The sequence below is a fragment of the Coregonus lavaretus genome, assembly GCF_964263955.1.
Source record: "Coregonus lavaretus genome assembly, chromosome: 21".
Taxonomy (NCBI): domain Eukaryota; kingdom Metazoa; phylum Chordata; class Actinopteri; order Salmoniformes; family Salmonidae; genus Coregonus; species Coregonus lavaretus.
This window is the reverse complement of record NC_140008.1, coordinates 11,864,863-11,889,521: the sequence shown is the minus strand read 5'-3', so window position 1 is coordinate 11,889,521 and position 24,659 is coordinate 11,864,863. Positions and strand designations below refer to the sequence as shown.

At 42.8% G+C, this 24,659-nt stretch overlaps 1 protein-coding gene across 1 annotated transcript in view; it reads right to left on the bottom strand.

The window, feature by feature from the left end:
• The window catches only part of LOC311149019 (calcium-dependent secretion activator 2-like), a 208,379-nt gene that overhangs the window by 157,319 nt on the left and 26,401 nt on the right, over positions 1-24,659 (bottom strand). The window contains exon 2 of the mRNA XM_084186092.1: positions 13,966-14,079. Within this exon, the coding sequence (XP_084042218.1) occupies positions 13,966-14,079 (114 nt within the window). The remainder of the gene's footprint in view (positions 1-13,965; positions 14,080-24,659) is intronic.

The window sequence follows — 24,659 nt, the reverse complement described above, 5'->3', positions numbered from 1 at the left end:
AGGCTGTAACATAACAAGATGTGGAAAAGGGAAGGGGTCTGAATACTTTCCGAATGCACTGTATGTAGTGGTTAAATATGTTCTCCAGCATGAACCGCATTCTTCCTCTCAAGGTCCACAGTTACAATCAAAGAGGCTTTGGCCTTTCCAACATAGTTCATGGTGACTCACGACTGCGGCAAACGACTTTGTGAAATGTGACAAGTGACTGATGGCAAAATCCTTAATTGAGATATGTGTGAGTAACTCCAACATTTGCACAAATCTCCTCGTTGACATCAGTGCACAATTTGAGTGAAGGATTGAGTCTTTCATGCATTTCACATTCATTATAAGTTTGGTTTCAGCACTAAAGCAGCACAGCTGAGGTAAAAATGGAATTGATCAACTAAGTGTGAGCCATGTGTAGGAGAGGAAGTTTGGAGTGAAAGCACTCAAAAGCCTAAAAAGTTTAGTCGACCAAATTACAGGTTTACAACACAATCAACCTTCTGGAGCCTGTTGATTCTCAAACTCACCATAGAACAATCAGAGCTACACTCCAACCTGCAGGAAACCGGGAAAATTATTTTGAACACCTTGTGATTAGTCCAAAACTATATTTTCTCCATGGGGGCCTGGGGCAAACTGACCAATTTGGTGTAGGCAATGTACTAGGATAAACAGTGTCCCACCTAGTTCCCACTGAGGTCTTTCATCCACTGGGTCAACTAACAACAGGGATATGAAGGCAAAGTAAAGCTAATGATGTGCCTATGGAGAAGTGGCGACGGTAGATGTTTATACAGAGGGTCTTTACTGCACTTTCATCTTACTCCAGAGGGAAACTCATGAAAGGGAGTAATTTTTTTGATTGATTTTCAGCCGGTTTTCATCCGTTGCTTTGTTGGAAGGTATAATGTTGTGCAAGGAGAGAGAACAGCAGGGCACAGAGCGACAGACTTAAAGCAAGAGTTCACTCTGAATCAAACTTTAACTAAAGGTTTTCAGACCTTAAAGCAGTCTAATGTTTAGATGTCCCACACAATCTGTTGTAAATCCCACTATATGCCTCAATCCTCAATTAATTGGGAAAGATTGGCACCGTCTGAAATGCAGAAATACGATACGGATGACGAGGGACATGGATTTCGACACTGGAAGGTCTGAAAATGTCTGACAAGCCTTGGTTTTGGAGTGAACTATAACCATTATTTCACAGTGCAAACCTAGACAGCTGTCCATGTTTTGCTTTGAGTGATATTAGCCCGTCAGTGATCAGTTGGATGTAATTGACAGCTCTGCAAAGGCTTGACACATGTCTGGAGGAACATAACGAAAGCATCCAGCTAGCATTCATGATTTTCAAGTTTCAATGTCACATGCACAAGTACAGTGAAATGCCTTTCTTGCTAACTCAAACCCCAACAATGCAATTATAAATAACAATGTAATACTATAAAAAAAACATGAGAAATAAGAAGAAATACGACATCATAGTAGGAAAGTGTAAATTCCGTCGTCTGCACATAACGCCAATATTACTGGACTGGGAGACATGACTGCTATCGTTCCTCTGAGGGGAAGTGAGATGTTACTAACCACAGTATCTATGGACAACAGTGAGGGTTCAAGCAAGGTATGCTCATCCTCCTGACTGATACTCACATACCCACACACATTTTGCTTCCTCACATCCACCCCAAAACACACAAACCAACACACAGATGCCTACACATCGACATAAACATGTACATAAACACACACACAACCAAATACACATTACATACAAAACACACACACACACACACACACACACACACACACACACACACACACACACACACACACACACACACACACACACACACACACACACACACACATTGAAACCTGCATCCACACATTACCCACAATCCAAGCTACTCTCCTTTCTGCACTCCCCCTCAGTGAGAGTAAATCCACTTTCATGCCACGTTAGGAGCGTTCACACAAACTCATATCAAAGCAAACAGACGGTTGCAGGAGCCGCTGTAGAGCCACCGCGCTCCCACTCTGTCCCAGGAAGCCACCAAAGAAAGAGGCGCTGCAGGGGCCAAAGCAGGGTCCCTCTGTTGTGGCAGAGATTCTCTGGATTCATAGACAGCTATGCTAGCTAGCTATATACATAATATGTTACCTAGATGGTGTATTTTCTAAAAGGGTGTTGTTTTTGCGCCTCAAAAAGTAGAGAGAATTAGAGTAAGTAATAATTGAAAAGGGCCCAGTGCAGTCAACAACATGATTTTCCTGTGTTTTATATGTATTTCCACACAATGAGGTTGGAATAATATTGTGAAATTGTGAACATTTTAATAATGCCCTTTTAGTGTAAGAGCGGTTTGAAAAGATCGCATGACATTTCAGCCCGTTTTGGTGGGATGGAGCTTTGGCCTTTCCATTGTGAAATCACTGTGGGGTAAATTAGTTAAAGGGACACTTTGCGATTTTGGCAATGAGACCCTTTATCTACTTCCCCAGAGTCAGATGAACTTTTGGATACCATTTGTATGTCTCTTGGTCCACTATGAACTAGCGTTAGCGCAATGAATGGAAGTCTACGGGTAGCAGGGCACTGGCAGGCACTGATGTGGACTGAGGTGAATCAAAATGGATAGATGTGGATCCCAGTCCTTATTTCTCACCTGATGGCCACCTAATGTGTAGTCCTTAGTCTTTCAAAAGGTCAACGGTATTGTCTGCCTGTCTTACTCACACTTTGGTTAAAACAGGCTCATCATGTTTGTTCCCTTGGACTGTCGGCGTGCCGCAGGGAAAACTCATTTGAATCTGCTGGGGACTCGCAAGCTATTAAATGTATAATATGCGACATGACCGTTGTTGTCACGGGGAAAGGTCTGATGGATATCTTCATTTGTGAAAATTGTTTTGAACTTGATGCAGCTAAAGAATGGATTATTACTCTTCATGAAGAAATAAAAAATTTGACAAAGCACCTTGAACTGAATAAGGATTCTATGACTATCAGCATCTTTAAATGCTTCCTATCAATACATCCAAGAGGATAATAATGGGACCTTCCTGGACTATGATCAGTTTCCGCCACGGCACCCCTCTACTAGCTAGAACCAGAAAATGGCTGCTCACTGTTCAACTCCAGGTGAGAGTAAATGGATGCGTGTCCAGGAAGAAGGAGAAGAATCGTTCTCGGCGCGCCTGCCTTCTTCCCCAGCGTCTGGATTTAAGACTTTCAAATCGCTTTGAGCCCCTGTACCAGCTGTCTTCTGCCGGGGGCTTGGGTGTTCCCTCCATGGCTGTGGATGACCAGCTACCTCTCCCTATACTAGTCAATCAACTGCCTGAGCACAGCATGGACCACCGCAGCCCCCCTCTGCTGGGCCGTGCTCTCTGGATCAGAGCTCTGTCCCTTTGGCGGTTGTGGCCTGCACTTAGCTGGCGTTTTTTTTTTTTTTTTTGTCATTTAGCAGACGCTCTTATCCAGAGCGACTTACAGGAGCAATTAGGGTTAAGTGCCTTGCTCAAGGGCACATCGACAGATTTTTCACCTAGTCGGATCGGGGACTAGAACCAGCGACCTTTCGGTTACTGGCACTTAACCACTAAGCTACCTATCTGTGGGTGTAACATTTATTGACAATTTTGATACCTTCTGGAAACAAAGCTCATATTATAAGGAGGATGGGATCCACCCAAATAATTTGGGTTCCTGGATCATTTCACAGCATTTTAAGGCTGCGTTGAGACAATGACTTATCAATGACCCAAGTCCAGCTCATTTAATCCCTAACATTATGTCGCTGAGTTGTCATAATGATTCAGCAAATGTACATTATCCTAGGGACGTTGGAAGACACAATGTAAATAACCTAATTTATGTCCCTCTTACTGCCCGCAATGCCTCTGCTGATCCTACAGCTATTGTATGCAGTAATCATATGCCTATGAACCAGAGCAATACTGTTAGCACTGAGGTGGTGTGCCCTAGTAGGAAGTCCACTGTGTGCCGCTCACCCTGCACTAATAAAAATAACCAGAGTATGTCTTCCTCTGCTAAGCTTCCCAGTAAAGCAAGAAAAATAATCAAGCATCTCAGAAAAGTGTTAAAAATAGCCCACGTTATCATATGTAGCTTAAGAAACAAGGTTCATGAAATCAATAATTTGCTAGTAACAGATGACATTCATATTCTGACTATCTCTGAAACTCACTTAGATAATACCTTTGATGATACAGTGGTAGCGATACAAGGTTATAACATTTACAGAAAAGACAGAAATGCTAACGGGGGCAGTATTGCGGTCTATATTCAGAACCACATTCCTGTAACGCTTACATTTACATTACATTTACGTCATTTAGCAGACGCTCTTATCCAGAGCGACTTACAAATTGGTGCATTCACCTTATGATAGCCAGTGGGACAACCACTTTACAATTTTCTTTTTGGGGGTGGGGTAAGGGGGGGTAGAAGGATTACTTTATCCTATCCCAGGTATTCCTTAAAGAGGTGGAGTTTCAAGTGTCTCCAGAAGGTGGTGAGTGACTCCGCTGTCCTGGCAGCGTGAGGGAGCTTGTTCCACCATTGGGGTGCCAGAGCAGCGAACAGTTTTGACTGGGCTGAGCGGGAACTGTGCTTCCGCAGAGGTAGGGGGGCCAGCAGGCCAGAGGTGGATGAACGCAATGCCCTCGTTTGGGTGTAGGGACTGATCAGAGCCTGAAGGTACGGAGGTGCCGTTCCCCTCACAGCTCCGTAGGCAAGCACCATGGTATTGTAGCAGATGCGAGCTTCAACTGGAAGCCAGTGGAGTGTGCGGAGGAGCGGGGTGACGTGAGAGAACTTGGGAAGGTTGAACACCAGACGGGCTGCGGCGTTCTGGATGAGTTGTAGGGGTTTAATGGCACAGGCAGGGAGCCCAGCCAACAGCGAGTTGCAGTAATCCAGACGGGAGATGACAAGTGCCTGGATTAGGACCTGTGCCGCTTCCTGTGTAAGGCAGGGTTGTACTCTGCGAATGTTGTAGAGCATGAACCTACAGGATCCGATCACCGCCTTGATGTTAGCGGAGAACGACAGGGTGTTGTCCAGGGTCACGCCAAGGCTCTTTGCACTCTGGGAGGAGGACAACGGAGTTGTCAACCGTGATGGCGAGATCATGGAACGGGCAGTCCTTCCCCGGGAGGAAGAGCAGCTCCGTCTTGCCGAGGTTCAGCTTGAGGTGGTGATCTGTCATCCACACTGATATGTCTGCCAGACATGCAGAGATGTGATTCGCCACCTGGTTATGATAGGAGAGGCCATGTGAGGATATGACAGAGCCAAGTGACTTGGTGTATAGCGAGAATAGGAGAGAGGATCTCATGTTAATTACTGTTGAAGTAATATGGCTACAGGTTCACCTGCCTCACCTAAAGCCCATTCTGGTGGGAAGCTGCTATAGACCACCAAGTGCTAACAGTCAGTATCTGGTTAACATATGTGAAATGCTTGATAATACATGTGATATCAATAGAGAGGTATACTTTCTGGGTGATTTAAATATTGACTGGCTTTCATCAGGCTGCCCACTCAAGAGAAAGCTTCAAACTGTAACTAGTGCCTGCAACCTGGTTCAGGTTATCAATTAACCTACCAGGGTAGTTACAAACAGTACAGGAATGAAATCATCAACATGTATTGATCATATCTTTACTAATGCTGCAGAAATTAGTTTGAAAGCAGTATCCAAATCCATCGGATGTAGTGATCACAATATAGTAGCCATATCTAGGAAAACCCAAGTGCCAAAGGCTGGGCCTAATATTGTGTATAAGAGGTCATACAATAAGTTTTGTAGTGATTCCAATGTTGTCGATGTGAAGAATATTTGTTGGTCTGTGGTGTGTAATGACGAGCATCCAGACGCTGCACATTTATGAAATTGCTTATCCAAGTTACTAATAAGCATGCACCCATTAAGTAAATTACTGTAAAAACGGTTAAATCCCCGTGGATTGATGAGGAATTGAAAAATTGTATGGTTGAGAGGGATGAGGCAAAAGAGATAGCAAATAGGTCTGGCTGTACAACCAATTGGCAAATGTACTGCAAATTGAGAAATCATGTGACTAAACTGAATAAAAATAAGAAGAAACTACACTATGAAACAAAGATAAATGACAAAGAATGATAGAAGTTTTGGAGCACCTTAAATTAAATTTTGGGCAAAAAAGGCAAACTCCACTCAATCATTCATTGAATCAGATGGCTCATTCATCACAAAACCCACTGATCTTGCCAATGAAAAAATCATTAAAGTAGTTGGCAATATTAGCAAACTTCGGCATGACATGCCAGCAACAAACGCTGACACTACACATCCAAGTATATCTGACCAAATTATGAAAGACAAGCATTGTAATTTTGAATTCCGTAAAGTAAGTGTGGAAGAGGTGAAAAAAGTATTATTGTCGATCAACAATGACAAGCCACCGGGGTCTGACAACTTGGATGGAAAATTACTGAGGGTAATAGCAGATGATTTTGCCACTCCTATTTGCCATATCTTCAATTTAAGCCTACTAGAAAGTATGTGCACTCAGGCCTGGAGGGAAGCAACATGTATTCCCCTACCTAAGAATAGTAAAGCCCCCTTAACTGGCTCAAATAGCCAACCAATAAGCCTGTTACCAACCTTTAGTAAACTTTTTGAAAAAATGGTGTTTGACAAGATATAATGCTATTTTACAGTAAACAAATTGACAACAGACTTTCAGCACGCTTATAGGGAAGGACATTCAACAAGCACAGCAGTTACACAAATTACTGATGATTGGCTGAGAGAAATTGATGATAAAGGTGGTCCTCTGTAGCTCAACTGGTAGAGCACGGCGCTTGTAACGCCAAGGTAGTGGGTTCGATCCACGGGACCACCCATACACAAAAATGTATGCACGCATGACTGTAAGTCGCTTTGGATAAAAGCGTCTGCTAAATGGCATATTATTTTATTATTATATTATAAAAGATTGTGGGGGCTGTTTTGTTAGACTTCAGTGCGGCTTTTGACATTATCGATCAGTCTGTTGCTAGAAAAATGTATGTGTTATGGCTTTACACCCCCTGCTATATTGTGGATAAAGAGTTACCTGTCTAACAGAACACAGAGGGTGTTCTGTAATGGAAGCCTCTCCAACAAAATCCAGGTAGAATCAGGAATTCCCCAGGGCAGCTGTCTAGGCCCCTTACTTTTTACAATCTTTACTAACGACATGCCACTGCCTTTGAGTAAAGCCAGTGTGTCTATGTATGCGGATGACTCATCAGTATACACGTCAGCTACCACAGCGACTGAATTGACAGCAACACTTAACAAAGAGCTGCAGTTAGTTTCAGAATGGGTGGCAAGGAATAAGTTCGTCCTAAATATTTCAAAAACTAAAAGCATTGTATTTGGGACAAATCATTTACTAAACCTCAACTAAATCTTGTAATGAATAATGTGGAAATTGAGCAAGTTGAGGAGACTAAATTGCTTGGAGTAACCCTGGATTGTAAACTGTCATGGTCAAAAGAGATACAACAGTAGCTAGCATGGGAAGAAGTGTCTATAATAAAGCGCTGCTCTGCATTCTTAACAGCACTATCAACAAGGCAGGTCCTACAGGCCCTAGTTTTGTCACACCTGGACTACTATTCAGTCATGTGGTCAGGTGCCACAAAGAGGGACTTAGGAAAATTGCAATTGGCTCAGAACAGGGCAGCACGGCTGGCCCTTGGATGTACACAGAGAGCTAACATTAATAATATGCATGTCAATCTCTCCTGGCTCAAAGTGGAGAAGAGATTGACTTCATCACTAATTGTATTTGTGAGAGGTACTGACATGTTGAATGCACCGATCTGTCTGTTTGAACTACTGGCACACAGCTCGGACACCCATGCGTACCCCACAAGACATGCCACCAGAGGTCTCGTCACAGTCCCCAAGTCAAGAACAGACTATGGGAGGCACACAGTACTACATAGGGCCATGACTACATGGAACTCTATTCCACATCAAGTAAATCATGCCAGCAGTAAAATTAGATTTAAAAACAAGATAGAAATACACCTTATGGAACAGCAGGGACTGTGAAGCAACACAAACATAGACACATGCATACAAACACACAATAACATACACACATGGATTTTGTGTTATAGATATGTGGTAGTAGAGTAGAGGCCTGAGGGCACACACTTAATATGTTGTGAAATCTGTTATGAATGTATTGTAATGTTTTTAAAATGTATAACTGCCTTAATTTTGCTGGACCCCAAGGCAGCAGCTAATGGGGATCCATAATAAATACAAATCACTAACATAATTATCATGATCATCATTATAATTATTATCATTATCCAGAGACTCCCTCATTACAAAGGAGTATCACTCACCTGCATATTTAACACCTAACATGGCCATGCGGTAGTGCTTAACCCACACACAGAGCACCCTGGTTGTGTTTTTATGGTCAGGCACCCAGTGGACGGCTAGCAGCCACCAGACACAGAACAAGAGATAAAGTCTGTTAAGCCCACTTCACCTCTCACAGAGCCAGGTGATGAGTGATGTATTAATTTCCTTTTTCCAGATCCAAGGGATAAAGCAGGCACACGCACAAAAACACAGGAGATCATTAACTCCAATTGAGAGCACAAAGCAATATGAATACCCTAGAAATGCTAAGCAGTCAAAGCCAGGTGATAATTAACATCTTGGGCCTAGTCAATCGATGGTCCTTTAATCTTGGGTGGGCGGCTAGTTTCTGGGAGATTATCTGAAATGGGCTCTGTTCTAAAAGTTTTAATTGGCTGAGAAATGTAATCAGCGCTTTGGCCATGACCATATTGTTCATGAGGTTGATATCTCTTAATGCATGGTCGGTTGGTCGGTCAGTCATTGCAATGAAATTGACTCTTTGGTGAAATTCACAAAGCTGTAATTAAAGTAAATAACTGGTCTCAAGTTGTAATTAAACTGTAATTAAATAATGATTAATTCATGGAATAAGACTTGATTGGTAATTTAGAACTGAAAAAGTAGCACTAACCAATTAGCCAGTACTCATGTTTGTTCAACTTGAGAACACACCGTGTATTGATTTCAAAACAAATCGAAACAAATCTGATGTATTTTCCAAAATAGAGGGCAGAACGTATTTTAATAAAGTTCTCTGGTAATTCAGTATCAAATGTGTTATCAAATAAATAAATAAAAGAAAGAGAGTGACAGCTAAAGGAACTAACACTGACTGATGAAAATATTGCCAGAGGTAAAATTATGGAATGATGCCTCCATTGATATCATCACTGGAGAATATCTTACATACTGAAACAATTAGCTATATAAACTGAGTAACAGCCACTATGGTACACATGGTCAGGGTTATGCTACGCATTGAAGATGTACTCTGTTCTGTAGCATATCAATGTGCTCGCTGACATGTTAATGAAAAATATAAAATCCTGTTTTTAAGCCAGGCTTTCCAGTCTTACTGTGAAACCTATGTGCGAAATTATTGGGAAGATGGTAATTAGCTAAATATCAGACAGCTGCAATGATGCAGTCCAATTTAACAGCTTACAGGCATAAATTAGTCAAATTAATGCATAAGACAGTTAATATACAGTATGTGTGGGCAATGTGAAACATAGGGATAAGCATTTCATACATGCATATACAGAAATACATTTCAGAGTTGACTTTGGTGAGCTGTCTTTTCATATTCATTTCCTACTAGGAGTGTAAGGTTTATGCATGAATGCAGTGATAAGTAGCTGGATGAAGTGCTGTGATTCCAAATGGCTATGAAACAGTATTCATAACTGCATTCTCTATCAGACAGTTGGTTGGCTCTCTTTGATGTCACGTAGGTTGATACATTGCTATGTTTTCATTTATAAAAGCCCTTTTACAAAAAGTCCCACTTTACCTAACATCTTTACTAAACTTTAGACATATGAGTTACCACACCCGATCTCAGGGATGGCTAAATCTGGAAAGTCCTTTGGGCTCTTCTCTCAGTATGACTCCCTGATAAAATAAAGGTAAGAAATTAAATACAAATAGTCTTTCTCCAGCTCCGTCTCTCTCTTTCCACATCCCATTCTTCCTCTCTCACCAGTTACTTGCCTTTCTCTTCTCTTCCACACCACCTTTTTTCTCTGTTAATCATCACCTGTTCTTCTCCTTCTAACACTCCTCTCCCTTTCCCCTCTTCCTCCAGTCCTCCACTTTATTTCCTCAATGCTTCCCATACACCTCATTAATAACAGTTCATGAACCACCACTAAGAAAGGATAGAAATGATAAGTGAGGGTTTTACGTCCAACTTTTGCACAGCAGCTGAACAAAAAGAAGAGCCAATAAGAGAAAAAAGTCACGTTGGTTCAATGGTTGCTGCTCTCAATAACTGCTCTGTTAATAAATCTATCGGTAATACAAATACTGACTTTCGACCGACATGGTCTTAGTGTAAATGGTAAACCTGAGGTAGAGCTTAAGAGTCACAGTGCATTCGGAAAGTATTCAGACCCCTTGACTTCTTCCACATTTTGTTACGTTACAGCCTTATTCTAAAATCGAATAAATAATTGTTTTCCCTCAACAATCTACACACAATAACCCATAATGAGAAAGCAAAAACTAAATTTTTTGAAATTGTAAAAATAAAAAAATCACATTTACATAAGTATTCAGACCCTTTACTCAGAACTTTGTTGAATCAAATCAAATTGTATTGCCACATGCGCCGAATACAACAGGTGGACATTACCGTGAAATGCTTACTTACAGCCCTTAAACCTTTGGTAGCGATTACATTTTACAATACATTTACGTCATTTAGCAGACGCTCTTATCCAGAGCGACTTACAAATTGGTGCATTCACCTTATAGCCAGTGGGATAACCACTTTACAATGTTATTATTATTATTTATTTTTAATTTGGGGGGGTGGGGTGGGGTAGAAGGATTACTTTATCCTATTACAGCCTTGAGTCATCTTGGGTATGACACTACAAGCTTGGCACACCTGTATTTTGGGAGTTTCTCCCATTCTTCTCAGTAGATCCTCTCAAGCTCTGTCAGGTTGGATGGGGAGTGTCGCTGCATAGCTATTTTCATGTCTCTCCAGAGATGTTCGACCGGTTTCAAGTCCGGGCTCTGGCTGGGTCACTCAAGAACATTCAGAGACTTGTCCCGAAGCCACTCCTGCGTTGTCTTGGCTGTGTGCTCAAGGTCGTTGTCCTGTTGGAAGGTGTACCTTCACCCCAATCTGAGGTCCTGAGCACTCCGGAGCAGGTTTTCATCAAGGAACTCTCTGTACTTTGCTCCGTTCATCTTTCCCTCGATCCTGACTAGCCTTCAAGTCCTTGCCGCAGAAAAACATCCCCAGAGCATGATGCTGCCACCACCATGCTTCACCGTAGGGTTTCCTCCAGACGTGACACTTGGCATTCAGGCCAAAGAGTTCAATCTTGGTTTCATCAGACCAGAGAATCTTGCTTCTTTTGGTACCCTTCCCCAGATCTGTGCCTCAACACAATCCTGTCACGGATCTCTATGGACAATTCCTTCGACCTCATGGCTTGATTTTTGCTCTGACATGCACTGTCAACTGTGGGACCTTATATAGACAGGTGTGTGCCTTTCCAAATCATGTCCAATCAATTGAATTTACCACAGGTGGACTCCAATCAAGTTGTAGAATCATTTCAAGGATGATCAACGGAAACAGGATTCACATGAGCTCAAATTTCGAGTCCCATAGCAAAGGGTCTGAATACTTAAGTAAATATGGTATCTGTTTTTTATTTGAAATAATTTGCAAAAATGTCTAAAAACCTGTTTTTGCTTTGTAATTATGGTGTATTGTGTGTAGTATGATGAAAATAAACAATTTAATCAATTTTAGAACAAGGCTGTAACGTAACAAAATGTGGAAAAGGGGAAGGGGTCTGAATACTTTCCGAATGCACTAGTGGGTATGGTGACTACCAGTGGGCAGTAAGTGATCAATAGACAGAGATTAATAGTGGGCTGTCAGGGGTGCTAACAGGCCATTGCGGTGCATTTCCAAAGCTACTTTATTGATCAGGCCCAATGACTTACCTGACACGCAGCGGTCACATCAGCTGATTATATGTGCCGGGGTCTTGTGGTGGTGCTGCTGACTCCCAACTACACATCCATAGAAACAACAACGACTACATGAACATGATCAAGCACACACATATGCACACAGGCCGTGTACTCTGAGTGACCGAGCATCATGGGTAAATGTGTACGCATAACACATTTGTTAGTCATAATTACACCTCCTCCAGTTGGACATATGGTCCCTGTGGCCTTCCGCACTGTAGCAGATGCCTTCTAAGGACACATTGGAGAATTGAGAATTCAAAAAGTTGATGAGCTTCTTACACTTCGAGACGATGTCCACTGAATAGTAATAACAGGTCGTCTTTGATCACTTCTTGCCCTGACACTCTTCACATAGTGAGCCAAGCTAAGACTGAGGCATAGACTTCAATGGGTTCCTCTCCTCTCCCATCTACTGTAATTATAGAGGCTGAGAAGCCTGCTCGACTGATAAGATCTCCATCTCATAACATATGATAGGCACAACTCGCTTCAGAGGAAGAGAAGGAGAGACAGACAGGGAAAGGCAATGATGAGGCAATGCAGTGCCCAACCCTGTCCTCCGGGCCCACAGTGACAGTGTATGGTGGTGTCAATCAGTAAATTGATCCTTCTCTTCCTCTGAAGTGAGTTGTGCCTATCATACGTTATGAGATGGAGATCTTATCAGTCAAGCAGGATTCTCAGCCTCTTTAATTGCAGCAGATGAGACTGAGACAGGGAAAGAGAGGGATGAGGAGAAGAAGGGGCAAAGATGGAGACCGCAAACAAGGGACAGGCAGGGAGAAAGCGAGAGGGACAAAGGAAGTAAAATATATCAACGAGAGATGGACTGATAGCAAACAATAGGGAAGAAAGAGGGAAGAAGGGGCTAAGAGGGATGGAAAGAAAGCAGAAGACTAAACAAAAGTGTGCCGCAATGAAGAAGTGATAGACCTATTGAGAAAGAGGTCCTCTGTAGCTCAATTGGTAGAGCATGGCGCTTGTAATGCCAGGGTAGTGGGTTCGATCCCCGGGACCACCCATACGTAAAAATGTATGCACGCATGACTGTAAGTCGCTTTGGATAAAAGCTTCTGCTAAATGGCATATTATATTATAAAGAGGGAGTGGAGGTGTTTGAGAGCGCCGTCCTCTTCAGAATCCCCCCACACATAAGCTGTAAGCATCAGTTGATCGATTTCAAATATTTTTCACCAGACACTCGCAATAACGTTAATTACAAAACTGCCCGTAAGAGTGAAATGACCCTATCCATCTCCAGACAGACAGTGGAGGAGTGAGGGTAGCCACATAACAGAGATTAAGTGGGACAGAAAAAGCCTTGTTTATCGAGATTATACCACTGGCACCTGTAGTTTTCTCTGCCAAGTTGGAGGCGCCAGTCAGGTGAAATTGAAGAGGACAAGAGGTAAGAACAGATTCCAGACAGTACAGCTGAAATAAACAACTGCTTGGCAATCAAGTGTGGCATTGGAGAATTGCAACCCCCACTGGGCTCCAGGTGTTAAGTAGAGCATGCCACAATGGAAGCTAGCCAATGAGCCCACATCAACATTTACATACAATGGCAATGCAGTGCCCAACTTTGTCCTCCGGGCCCACAGTGACAGCGTATGCTGGTGTTAATAAGTGGCCAATCAGTAAATTGATCAATTATGTGCGATGGAGAAATGGAAGCTCGCAGGACTGTAGCCCTCAAGGACTTCAGCACTGACAGTTAGATGTTAAGGGTCATATACCGAGGGTTTTATACTGAATGTGTTTTTTAGGGGCGAGGGTGAGGTGGGTGAGCTCTTACCTCGTAGTAGCTGCGCACAGCATTGCAGAAGGCCTCGTCCGCCACGATCTGTGTGTCCCCGTTCAGGAAGGCCTGGAAGCGATCCTTCACCGCCTGCAGCTGCTGCTTATTCAGCTGAAAGAGAGAGGAGAGAGGAAAAAGAGTATTGTTATAAACTGACAAGCTGTAATTACTGGCTATTATAACAACCTTATGTAGGCCTTATGGCAGACACTTCAAGTAAGAACAATAGTAGCCATTCATAAGCCAAGAACAATCATCTTAAAACAAAATAAGAATATTTTTATCTAATATTCACGTCAACAAAAGATTGTATTGATTTATTTTTGTACAACTTTTCCCTAGTTATTGTTGTCCTTGACTTTGTTCTATTCAAGCCATGAAGTACTCAGTGTCAAAAGATTTTAAGTGCTTGGTATGCGTTTGAATGGAATCAAATTATTAGTTTCAGACATCTTTTATGTCTGTTCTTCAGAATTGGGTTGCTAGACAACCAATTTAACAGAGTGTTGATGGAATAAACTATTTCCCAGAAAAAAATCATAGCCAGCATAGAACCCCAAAAACACTGAAGCAACAATTTCAAAAACACCATCAGTCCTTATCATTCTTGTTCGGAGATTCTCTAATGATTACTATTGGTGTCCTAAGGAAATGCTTTTTGCCAACATGTTCAGTTTTCATGAGCAATACAAAGCCCAAAAGCTTTCTCTCTCTCTCTGCCATTGCTTATGTATGAGGCAGTCTGTATTTGGAAAATGAAACCATTTTTTCTCCCACTGACAGTAGCACTGCAAGCAACAAAAACATAATCAAATTCATATTGCTGTTTCTCCTGACACAATGTGGACAGCCACTTATCTCCCTCCTCCAGCCCCAGTGTGAGGAGCATTATGCCAAAATGTGTTTTCCGCAACTTAAACAACTTGTGTGTTTAGCCTTTCAGCTTTGTGGCTACCAGCGAGCTGAGGGAATGCTGATGTACCTGTGGTTAGTCATTGTGTTTAAAACTGTTTAGCTCCGGATAAAGACTATTTTTTTCATAATTTCTTCATTTTCAGAAGGAATGCTATGACAAAAGGTCGGTCAGCTGAAATGATGGCACTGCTACAAAAAAGGAAAACTTTGTGAGCAAGCAGAGTGATAGCCTCTTCATATGGGAAAATCAATTTTTATCCGCCTGGCCTCATAGCTCTTTGTATGTATGCATGCATGCATGTATGTGTGTCAGCTCAATGCCAGTCACACATGCATTGCCCAGTGGTCCTTCCCATGTTGAAAATACTAGCTTGTGTGTGTGTGTGTGTATGAGCGTGAATGTTTGGAAAAAGTACTCTAGAAAAGTTGGACGCACTGCAACTTGAGTCTAACACAGGGTGACCAAGCCCTGGAGCAAGGTGCGCTGACATTGTCTTTAGTGGTATCTCTACCAAACAGCCTCTCTCCGCTGGGAAATAAGGGTCTGACAGAACAGATACATCATATCACGCCACAGAGGTCTAAACCTGGACAAAGCCTCAGAGAGATAAGTACAGAAATAATTGAGCTGAAACTCGACAGGCATCATCACCTTTCAAAAGGTCTTAACTATGAAGAGTTGAACAAACAAGGTAAAGGCGGCATTAATAACAGTTTAGGAGCCATGATCCGTTAGGAACGGTCATAGAAAGGCTTATAATTCATTATGGAGTGATAGAGGAAGACCGTATGAACACACTCAATGCATTACACAGACATGGTAGATCTACAGGGTTGCAGATTAGATGACTAGGAGAAGGTTTAACAATGTTTGTATTAGGTGATTCAATGCAAGGGTGAGAGTGTATTATCAAGCGTTGTGTTCATCTCCACTGAGAGTGTGTGAGAAATGCAGAGTTAATGGCAGGTGGGGTAGGAGGTGTGCACTAAGGTGTGGGTGAATGTACTCTAATTACAAAGTCTCCCTCTTCTCTTTCATCAGAACAATTAAGAGCTTGTTTGGCAAAACCAGCAATTCCCTCAGAAGAGCAGATCAATAGACAAAGCCGTGTGCGTGTGTGTCAGCTCAATGCCAGCCACTGATGCATTGCCCAGTCGTCCTTTCCATGCTGAAAATATTAAGTTGTTTGTGTGTATGTACAGTGCACTCGGAAACTATTCAGACCCCTTGACTTTTTCCACATTGTTACGTTACAGCCTTATTCTAAAATGGATTAAAATATTTCCCCCCCCCTGATCAATCTACACACAATACCCCATAATAACAAAGCGAAAACAGGGTTTTAGAATTTTTTGTAAATTTATAACAAATAAAAACGGAAATAAAAAAGGTGCATCCTGTTTCCATTGATCATCCTTGAGATGTTTCTACAACTTGATTGGAGTCCACCTGTGGTAAATTCAATTGATTGGACATGATCTGGAAAGGCACACACCTGTCTATATAAGGTCCCACTGTTGACAGTGCATGTCAGAGCAAAAACCAAGCCATGAGGTTGAAGGAATTGTCCGTAGAGCTCCGAGACAGGATTGTGTCGAGGCACAGATCTTGGGAAGGGTACCAAAAGATGTCTGCAGTATTGAAGGTCCCCAAGAACACAGTGGCCTCCATCATTCTTATATGGAAGAAGTTTGGAACCACCAAGACTCTTCCTAGAGCTGGCCGCCCAGCCAAACTGAGCAATCGGGGGGGGGGGAGGGCCTTGGTCAGGGAGGTGACCAATTACCCGACGGTCAGTCTGACAGAGCTCCAGAGTTCCTCTGTGGAGATGAGAGAATCTTCCAGGAGGACAACCATCTCTGCAGCATCTACTAATCTGGCCTTTATGGTAGAGTGGCCAAACGGAAGCCACTCCTCAGTAAAAGGCACATGACAGCCCCGCTTGGAGTTAGCCAAAAGGCACCTGAAGGACTCTCAGACCATGAGAAACAAGATTATCTGGCCTGATGAAATCAGGATTGAACTCTTTGGCCTGAATGCCAAGCGTCACGTCTGCAGGACACCTGGCACCGTCAATACGGTGAAGCATGGTGGTGGCAGCATCATGCTGTGGGATGTTTTTCAGCGGCAGGGACTGGGAGACTAGTCAGGATTGAGTGAAAGATGAACGGAGCAAAGTACAGAGAGATCCTTCATTAAAACCTGTTCTAGCGTTAAGATTTCCCTTCAGTGGAACTAAGGGGCCTCGCCCAAACCATGGAAAACAGCCCCAGACCATCATTCCTCCTCCACCAAACTTCACAGTTGGCACTATGCAGTCGGCCAGGTAGCGTTCTCATGGCATTCGCCAAACCCAGATTCTTCTGAAGCGTGATTCATCACTCCAGAGAACGTGTTTCCACTGCTCCAGAGTCCAATGGCGGCGAGCTTTACACCACTCCAGCCGACGCTTGGCATTGCGCATGGTGATCTTAGGCTTGAGTGCGGCTGCTCGGCCATGGAAACCCATTTCATGAAGCTCCGGACGAACAGTTCTTGTGCTGACGTTGCTTCCAGAGGCAGTTTGGAACTCGGTAGTGAGTGTTGAAAACCGAGGACAGACAATGTTTATGTGCTACGCGCTTCAGCACTCGGTGGTCCCGTTCTGTAAGCTTATGTGGCATACCACTTCGCGGCTGAGCCGTTGTTGCTCCTAGACGTTTACACTTCACAATAACAGCACTTAAAAAGTTGACCGGGGCAGCTCTAGAAGGGCAGAAATTTCACGAACTGACTTACTGGAAAGGTGGCATCCTATGACGATCTAGGAGCAACAACGGCTCAGCCGCGAAGTGGTAGGCCACATAGGTTCACAGAACGGGACCGCCGAGTGCTGAAGCGCGTAGCACATAAATAATCGGCTGTCCTCGATGTGCCACTTTGGAAGTCACTGAGCTCTTCAGTAAGGCCATTCTACTGCCAATGTTTGTGTATGGAGATTGCATGGCTGTGCGCTCGTTTTTTTATACACCGGTTAGCAACGGGTGTGGCTGAAATAGCCGAATCCACTAATTTGAAGGGGTGTCCACATACAGTATACAGTGGGGGAAAAAAGTATTTAGTCAGCCACCAATTGTGCAAGTTCTCCCACTTAAAAAGATGAGAGAGGCCTGTAATTTTCATCATAGGTACACGTCAACTATGACAGACAAAATGAGAAAAAAAAATCCAGAAAATCACATTGTAGGATTTTTTATGAATTTATTTGCAAATTATGGTGGAAAATAAGTATTTGGTCAATAACAAAAGTTTCTCAATACTTTGTTATATACCCTTTGTTGGCAATGACACAGGTTAAACGTTTTCTGTAAGTCTTCACAAGGTTTTCACACACTGTTGCTGGTATTTTGGCCCATTCCTCCATGCAGATCTCCTCTAGAGCAGTGATGTTTTGGGGCTGTCGCTGGGCAACACAGACTTTCAACTCCCTCCAAAGATTTTCTATGGGGTTGAGATCTGGAGACTGGCTAGGCCACTCCAGGACCTTGAAATGCTTCTTACGAAGCCACTCCTTCGTTTCCTGGGCGGTGTGTTTGGGATCATTGTCATGCTGAAAGACCCAGCCACGTTTCATCTTCAATGCCCTTGCTGATGGAAGGAGGTTTTCACTCAAAATCTCACGATACATGGCCCCATTCATTCTTTCCTTTACACGGATCAGTTGTCCTGGTCCCTTCGCAGAAAAACAGCCCCAAAGCATGATGTTTCCACCCCCATGCTTCACAGTAGGTATGGTGTTCTTTGGATGCAACTCAGCATTCTTTGTCCTCCAAACACGAAGAGTTGAGTTTTTACCAAAAGGTTCTATTTTGGTTTCATCTGACCATATGACATTCTCCCAATCCTCTTCTGGATCATCCAAATGCACTCTAGCAAACTTCAGACGGGCCTGGACATGTACTGGCTTAAGCAGGGGGACACGTCTGGCACTGCAGGATTTGAGTCCCTGGCGGCGTAGTGTGTTACTGATGGTAGGCTTTGTTACTTTGGTCCCAGCTCTCTGCAGGTCATTCACTAGGTCCCCCCGTGTGGTTCTGGGATTTTTGCTCACCGTTCTTGTGATCATTTTGACCCCACGGGGTGAGATCTTGCGTGGAGCCCCAGATCGAGGGAGATTATCAGTGGTCTTGTATGTCTTCCATTTCCTAATAATTGCTCCCACAGTTGATTTCTTCAAACCAAGCTGCTTACCTATTGCAGATTCAGTCTTCCCAGCCTGGTGCAGGTCTACAATTTAGTTTCTGGTGTCCTTTGACAGCTCTTTGGTCTTGGCAATAATGGAGTTTGGAGTGTGACTGTTTGAGGTTGTGGACAGGTGTCTTTTATACTGATAACAAGTTCAAACAGGTGCCATTAATACAGGTAACGAGTGGAGAAACACAGGAGCCTCTTAAAGAAGAAGTTACAGGTCTGTGAGAGCCAGAAATCTTGCTTGTTTGTAGGTGACCAAATACTTATTTTCCACCATAATTTGCAAATAAATTCATTAAAAATCCTACAATGTGATTTTCTGGATTTTTCTTTCTCAATTTGTCTGTCATAGTTGACGTGTACCTATGATGAAAATTACAGGCCTCTCTCATCTTTTTAAGTGGGAGAACTTGCACAATTGGTGGCTGACTAAATACTTTTTTCCCCCCACTGTATATACACAAAAGTATGGCCCAACCCATCGGTTTCTGGGACCAATCAGTCGGTCTAGAATGGATTTCCATTCTAGAAATTGTCGGGGAGGTATTCAGATCCAGACTCAGTGCGGAGGGCGTGGGCGTGGCGTAGCGTTTGGCCAGAACAAGGAGTTTGGATAGCCAGGCAAATGTTTCAGTAACAGATAACAACCTTTCACCGTGTTACCTTGGGCACACATTTATTCACTATTAGCAGAGCTACCGGTCTCCAAGACACAGTTGCCAGAATCAGACTTATATAACACCACTGCTGGTATTCTGGGTTTTATGCTTCTTTCCATAAACAGCATGGCGTAGGCTGTAGAGTAGTGTCGTCTACCGCTGCATGCTCCTTCTGAGAGCCATTAGGAGAGGCAATAGTGCGCTCACTCGTGATATCATCAGAGGATGCCACAATGAAGAGGGCTCAGCGCCGTCCCTCTTTTCCTCCAGTTATGAGTAAAATCACAGCATATAAAAAAATATTTAAAAAACACGACAGCTGTGATGGAAACAGGACATTTCGGTACAATTTCATAAAACGCAGACAGATCATTTTTTTGTTTGACATGGTGGGATCTTTTTGTGTCTGTAAAATTAATTCTGCTAGAAATGGCAGTGGAAACACCTTTATGCGCACATATTGATATAATAACCATCATATCTGAATAAACTTGGAGTCACGCGATGATATGGTATGTGGTCCCCCCACTACGACTTTGGAAACCATGCGGGTTCATTAGGATACAGATTAAATAAATGATGATGAACTTCACTGGGTGGTGAAAGTGCATGGTGATGAGCTTCATGCTCCTTTCCAATAAATATTGAGGGTCTTCTTCTGGTGGCATGATGATCCAGGCTTGACTGCCGTTTGACAAATTTTAAAAAATCTTGCTCTTATCCATAATAATCTCATCATGTAGACTAGCCTACCCGCACTGTATCAGCGAGCTGTTGTTGGCTAGAGCTCATGTGTCATGACCAGAGTAGGCACATTTGCTACTTAACGCAACAGTTCTGACAAAACTATCGGTAGAGTTGAAAATGTGATGGAAACACATCCGCAACAACTCTGTTTGGTGGAAACAGACCACTGGTGGGAAAATGTACATATTTTCTTTATGCAGATTTTTGAATATTTGCATGAAAATCTGTTGCCAATTGGATGGAAACCTAGCTACAGCCTTGCTCCATCTCTGTCGATTGAACATTTCAGTGTACAAAAGCTATGTATAGATATGTCTTTATATATCCATCTATTTCTCACCCTTTACACACCCGCTCTACCTTATCCTCCCCCTCCTCACATTCTCTATCTTACAGATGTAGGATCTTAATTTGATGCTGAGAATTTTCCTGCATAGCAGGAAATGCAAACTTGTAGCGTATTTGAGGTTTAAAGAAGCTTCTAAAGTTTGTACATTTCCATTTCAGACTTGATTTGCGAAAAATTTATCACCCCCTACAAAAATGTAAACTTACTATAATCCACATAATAAATTCACTATTCCTGTTGCTGCAGGATTATTTTCCTACCAAAGCAAACTGGCTCAAATTAAGATCCTATATCTGTAGCTCGCCCTCTCTACCTTAGCTCACCCTCTCTATGACACTAGTACAACAAAGCTGTTTTTCTTCTCTCTCAAATTCACCTCACCCATTCTGTAAATCCCCTACCAATCACTGTCATTTACCTCTGCACTCATGTCTCTTTCTCACACCCCTCTCTCTCTCTCTCCTCTCTATTTCACCTTTATTCAATTCCGCTCTCTCCTGCTCCATCACTATACATTCTCTCAATTTTCTCAAGATGTGAAGAGGGGACAGCGGTAGATATATACAGTGCATTCGGAAAGTATTCAGATCCCTTGACTTTTCCCACATTTTGTTACATTACAGCCTTATTCTAACATGGATTAAATAAATTTTTTCCCTCATCAATCCAGACACACAATACCCTATAATGACAAAGCAAAAACAGGTTTTTAGAAATACCTTATTTACATAAGTATTCAGACCCTTCGCTAAGAGACTCGAAATTAAGCTCAGGTGCATCCTGTTTCCATTGATCATCCTTGAGATGTTTGTACAACTTGATTGGAGTCCACCTGTGGCAAATTCAATTGATTGGACATGATTTGGAAAGGCACACACCTGCCTATATACCTTCCAAAAGGACAACCATCTCTGCAGCACTCCACCAATCAGGCCTTTATGGTAGAGTGGCCAGATGGAAGCCACTCCTCAGTAAAAGGCACATGACAGCCCGCTTGGAGTTTGCCAAAAGACACCTAATGGACTCTCAGACCATGATAAATAATATTATCTGGTCTGATGAAACCAAGATTGAACTCTTTGGCCTGAATGCCAAGCGTCATGTCTGGAGGAAACCAGGCACCGCTTACCACTTGTTCAATACCATCCCTACGGTGAAGCATGGTGGTGGCAGCATTATGCTGTGGGGATGCTTTTCAACGGCAAGGACTGGGAGACTAGTCAGGATCGAGGGAAATATGAACAGAGCAAAGTACAGAGAGATCCTTGATGAAAACCTGCTCCAGAGCGCTCAGGACCTCAGACTGGGGCGAAGGTTCACCTTCCAACAGGACATCGACCCTAAACACACAGCCAAGACAGCGCAGGAGTGGCTTCGGGACAAGTCTCTGAATGTCCTTGAGTGGCCCAGCCAGAGCCCGGACTTGAACCCGATCGAACATCTCTGGAGAGGCCTGAAAATAGCAGTGCAGCGATGCTCCCCAGCCAACCTGACAGAGCTTGAGAGGCTCTGCAGAGAGAAATGGGAGAAACTCCCCAATACATGTGTGCCAAGCTTGTAGCGTCATATCCAAGAAGACTCGAGGCTGTAATCGCTGCCAAAGGTGCTTCAACAAAGTACTGAGTAAAGTGTCTGAATACTTATGTAAATGTGATAGTTTTTTTATTTGTAATAACATTTGCAAAAATTTCTATAAACCTGTTTTTGCTTTGTCATTATGGGGTATTGTGTGTAGATTGATGGGGAAAAACAATTTAAATCAAGTTTAGAATAAGGCTGTAACTTAACAAAATGTGGAAAAAGTAAAAGTGTCTTAATACTTTCTGAATGCACTGTATAGATATGGTAGTAGATATACAGATAGGTGTATGTAAAGGAGGAGGATGAAGTGTTGTTGATATGCAGTAAGGAACTGTTCTGGGACAAACCTGCCTGTGTTAGACAAAAGCAGACAGAAAGCAGGAAAATGCTACCTCCCTGGGAAAACATAACCTCTACTCTGCTCTACCTTCAGTCTGTGCCAAAACACACACACACACACACACACACACACACACACACACACACACACACACACACACACATCTGTAGTAAGGAAAAGTATGATAAATATGCAGGTCGTTCAGCGTTTGCCAAATGCCGGTGTGACCTGTGCCCTCCCTTCCTCTGTTTCCTCTCTCCACTTCCTCTTCATTAGTCTCCCACAGCAGGTCATGGTTGGTGGACCTGCTGCGCTACAGTCAGGACTAATTGAGTAATTGTGTGTCGCCTGCTCTGCATCCGTCAGAGCTATTGAAATAATTTAAGAGGAGCAGCAAGGGTGACTGTGTTCTATTGTGATCTGAGACACACACTCACATGCAGATGCTGGGGTGAGAGCAGACGCAACCATTCCTACATGCGCGTGCACACACACACACACGGAAATTGCGGGGACCAGAGGTGACAGTTTCCTTCTATCCTAGTGGAAGACAGTGACACACGCATACTAACACACCCAAGCAACGCTGCAACGGGTTACATTTTAGCGCGGACGCTGTTCCTTCATGGAACAATCTGTTGTTCAATCTCTCCATGTCAGAGAAGTCTTTTGTCCATTGCGCATGTAAACACATTGGCTGGGGACGGCTGGCGGGTCATCGGGGAAACTTGTTTAAACCTGTCTGAAGACTAAAAACAGCCTTATAGCCATGTAGCCTTATTAGTTATACAGTATGTCAAACCCTCAAAGTTCCATAATGGGGTGAAAATGGCAGCCATCTTGGTCAGGGAGAAATCCAAAACCAGTCTAATTGGAATGAATGGCAGTAGAGGCATAGGTGATTCATTTCCTGCTTTTACTTATGCAGGAAAATAAAAGTTAGGCATGTGATGTAATGAAATTATAGTCAACCTAAATTGTCATATAACTATAAATACAGTTTATATGGGTTGTATAGCAATTTTCTGTGTAAATAGCCTCTAAAATATATGTAAACAGACCATAACGTCTCTACTAGCTGTGAGTGCTATTATATGATACAATATCAGTACTTGTTGCATTTACAACTTGTCTAAGTCCTATCATCAACTGATTTGAGCCAGTGTATGGCTGTGTATTGACTGCATTGTTTGAATGGAATGTTGGCATATTGGCAGATAATTTGGAAAATGTATGGAACCATTCCTCTAAAACTGGTCTGGCTAGCTAGCTAACACACATACAGTGCAGATAAATACTTCACATTCGTTGTTTTACACAATATCTTATCACAGCACTGGCAAACCATGGTTGACCAACTCCCTGACCAACATGGCTGACCTTTGGAGAATCATAAGAAGTTTCATGTCCATTTTAGTATTCTAATTCCTAATTCTATGTATACATGTATAGGTCGTTATCAATAAAACATCACAATATGGTGAAGAGCGTTTGATTCGGCTGCTGGGGGCAAGGAGATCCCCAGCTCCGCTAAAACCATTGACAACTAGTGCCGTTTTCAAGGGATTGTTAAATAAATGTTATAACTACTTGGTTTTAATATCATCACCTCTTGAAGAGCATAGTCAGGACTAGCTAGCTACACATTTCCGATTATTACACATTTAGCTCTATCATCAGAGTTATACAGCAAGTAACTGCAGGCTTTTCATGATCAGTAAACATAATTTGATCATGTAATTTCAGATACATGAGGGTAACGTTAGCCTATCCATTTGGCATGTAGCTAGCTAAGCAAACAACGTGTAATTTAGCTTGCTTCATCAGAGATTAGGCTTTTTGGAAAGACCTTACCAGGACGAGGACTTG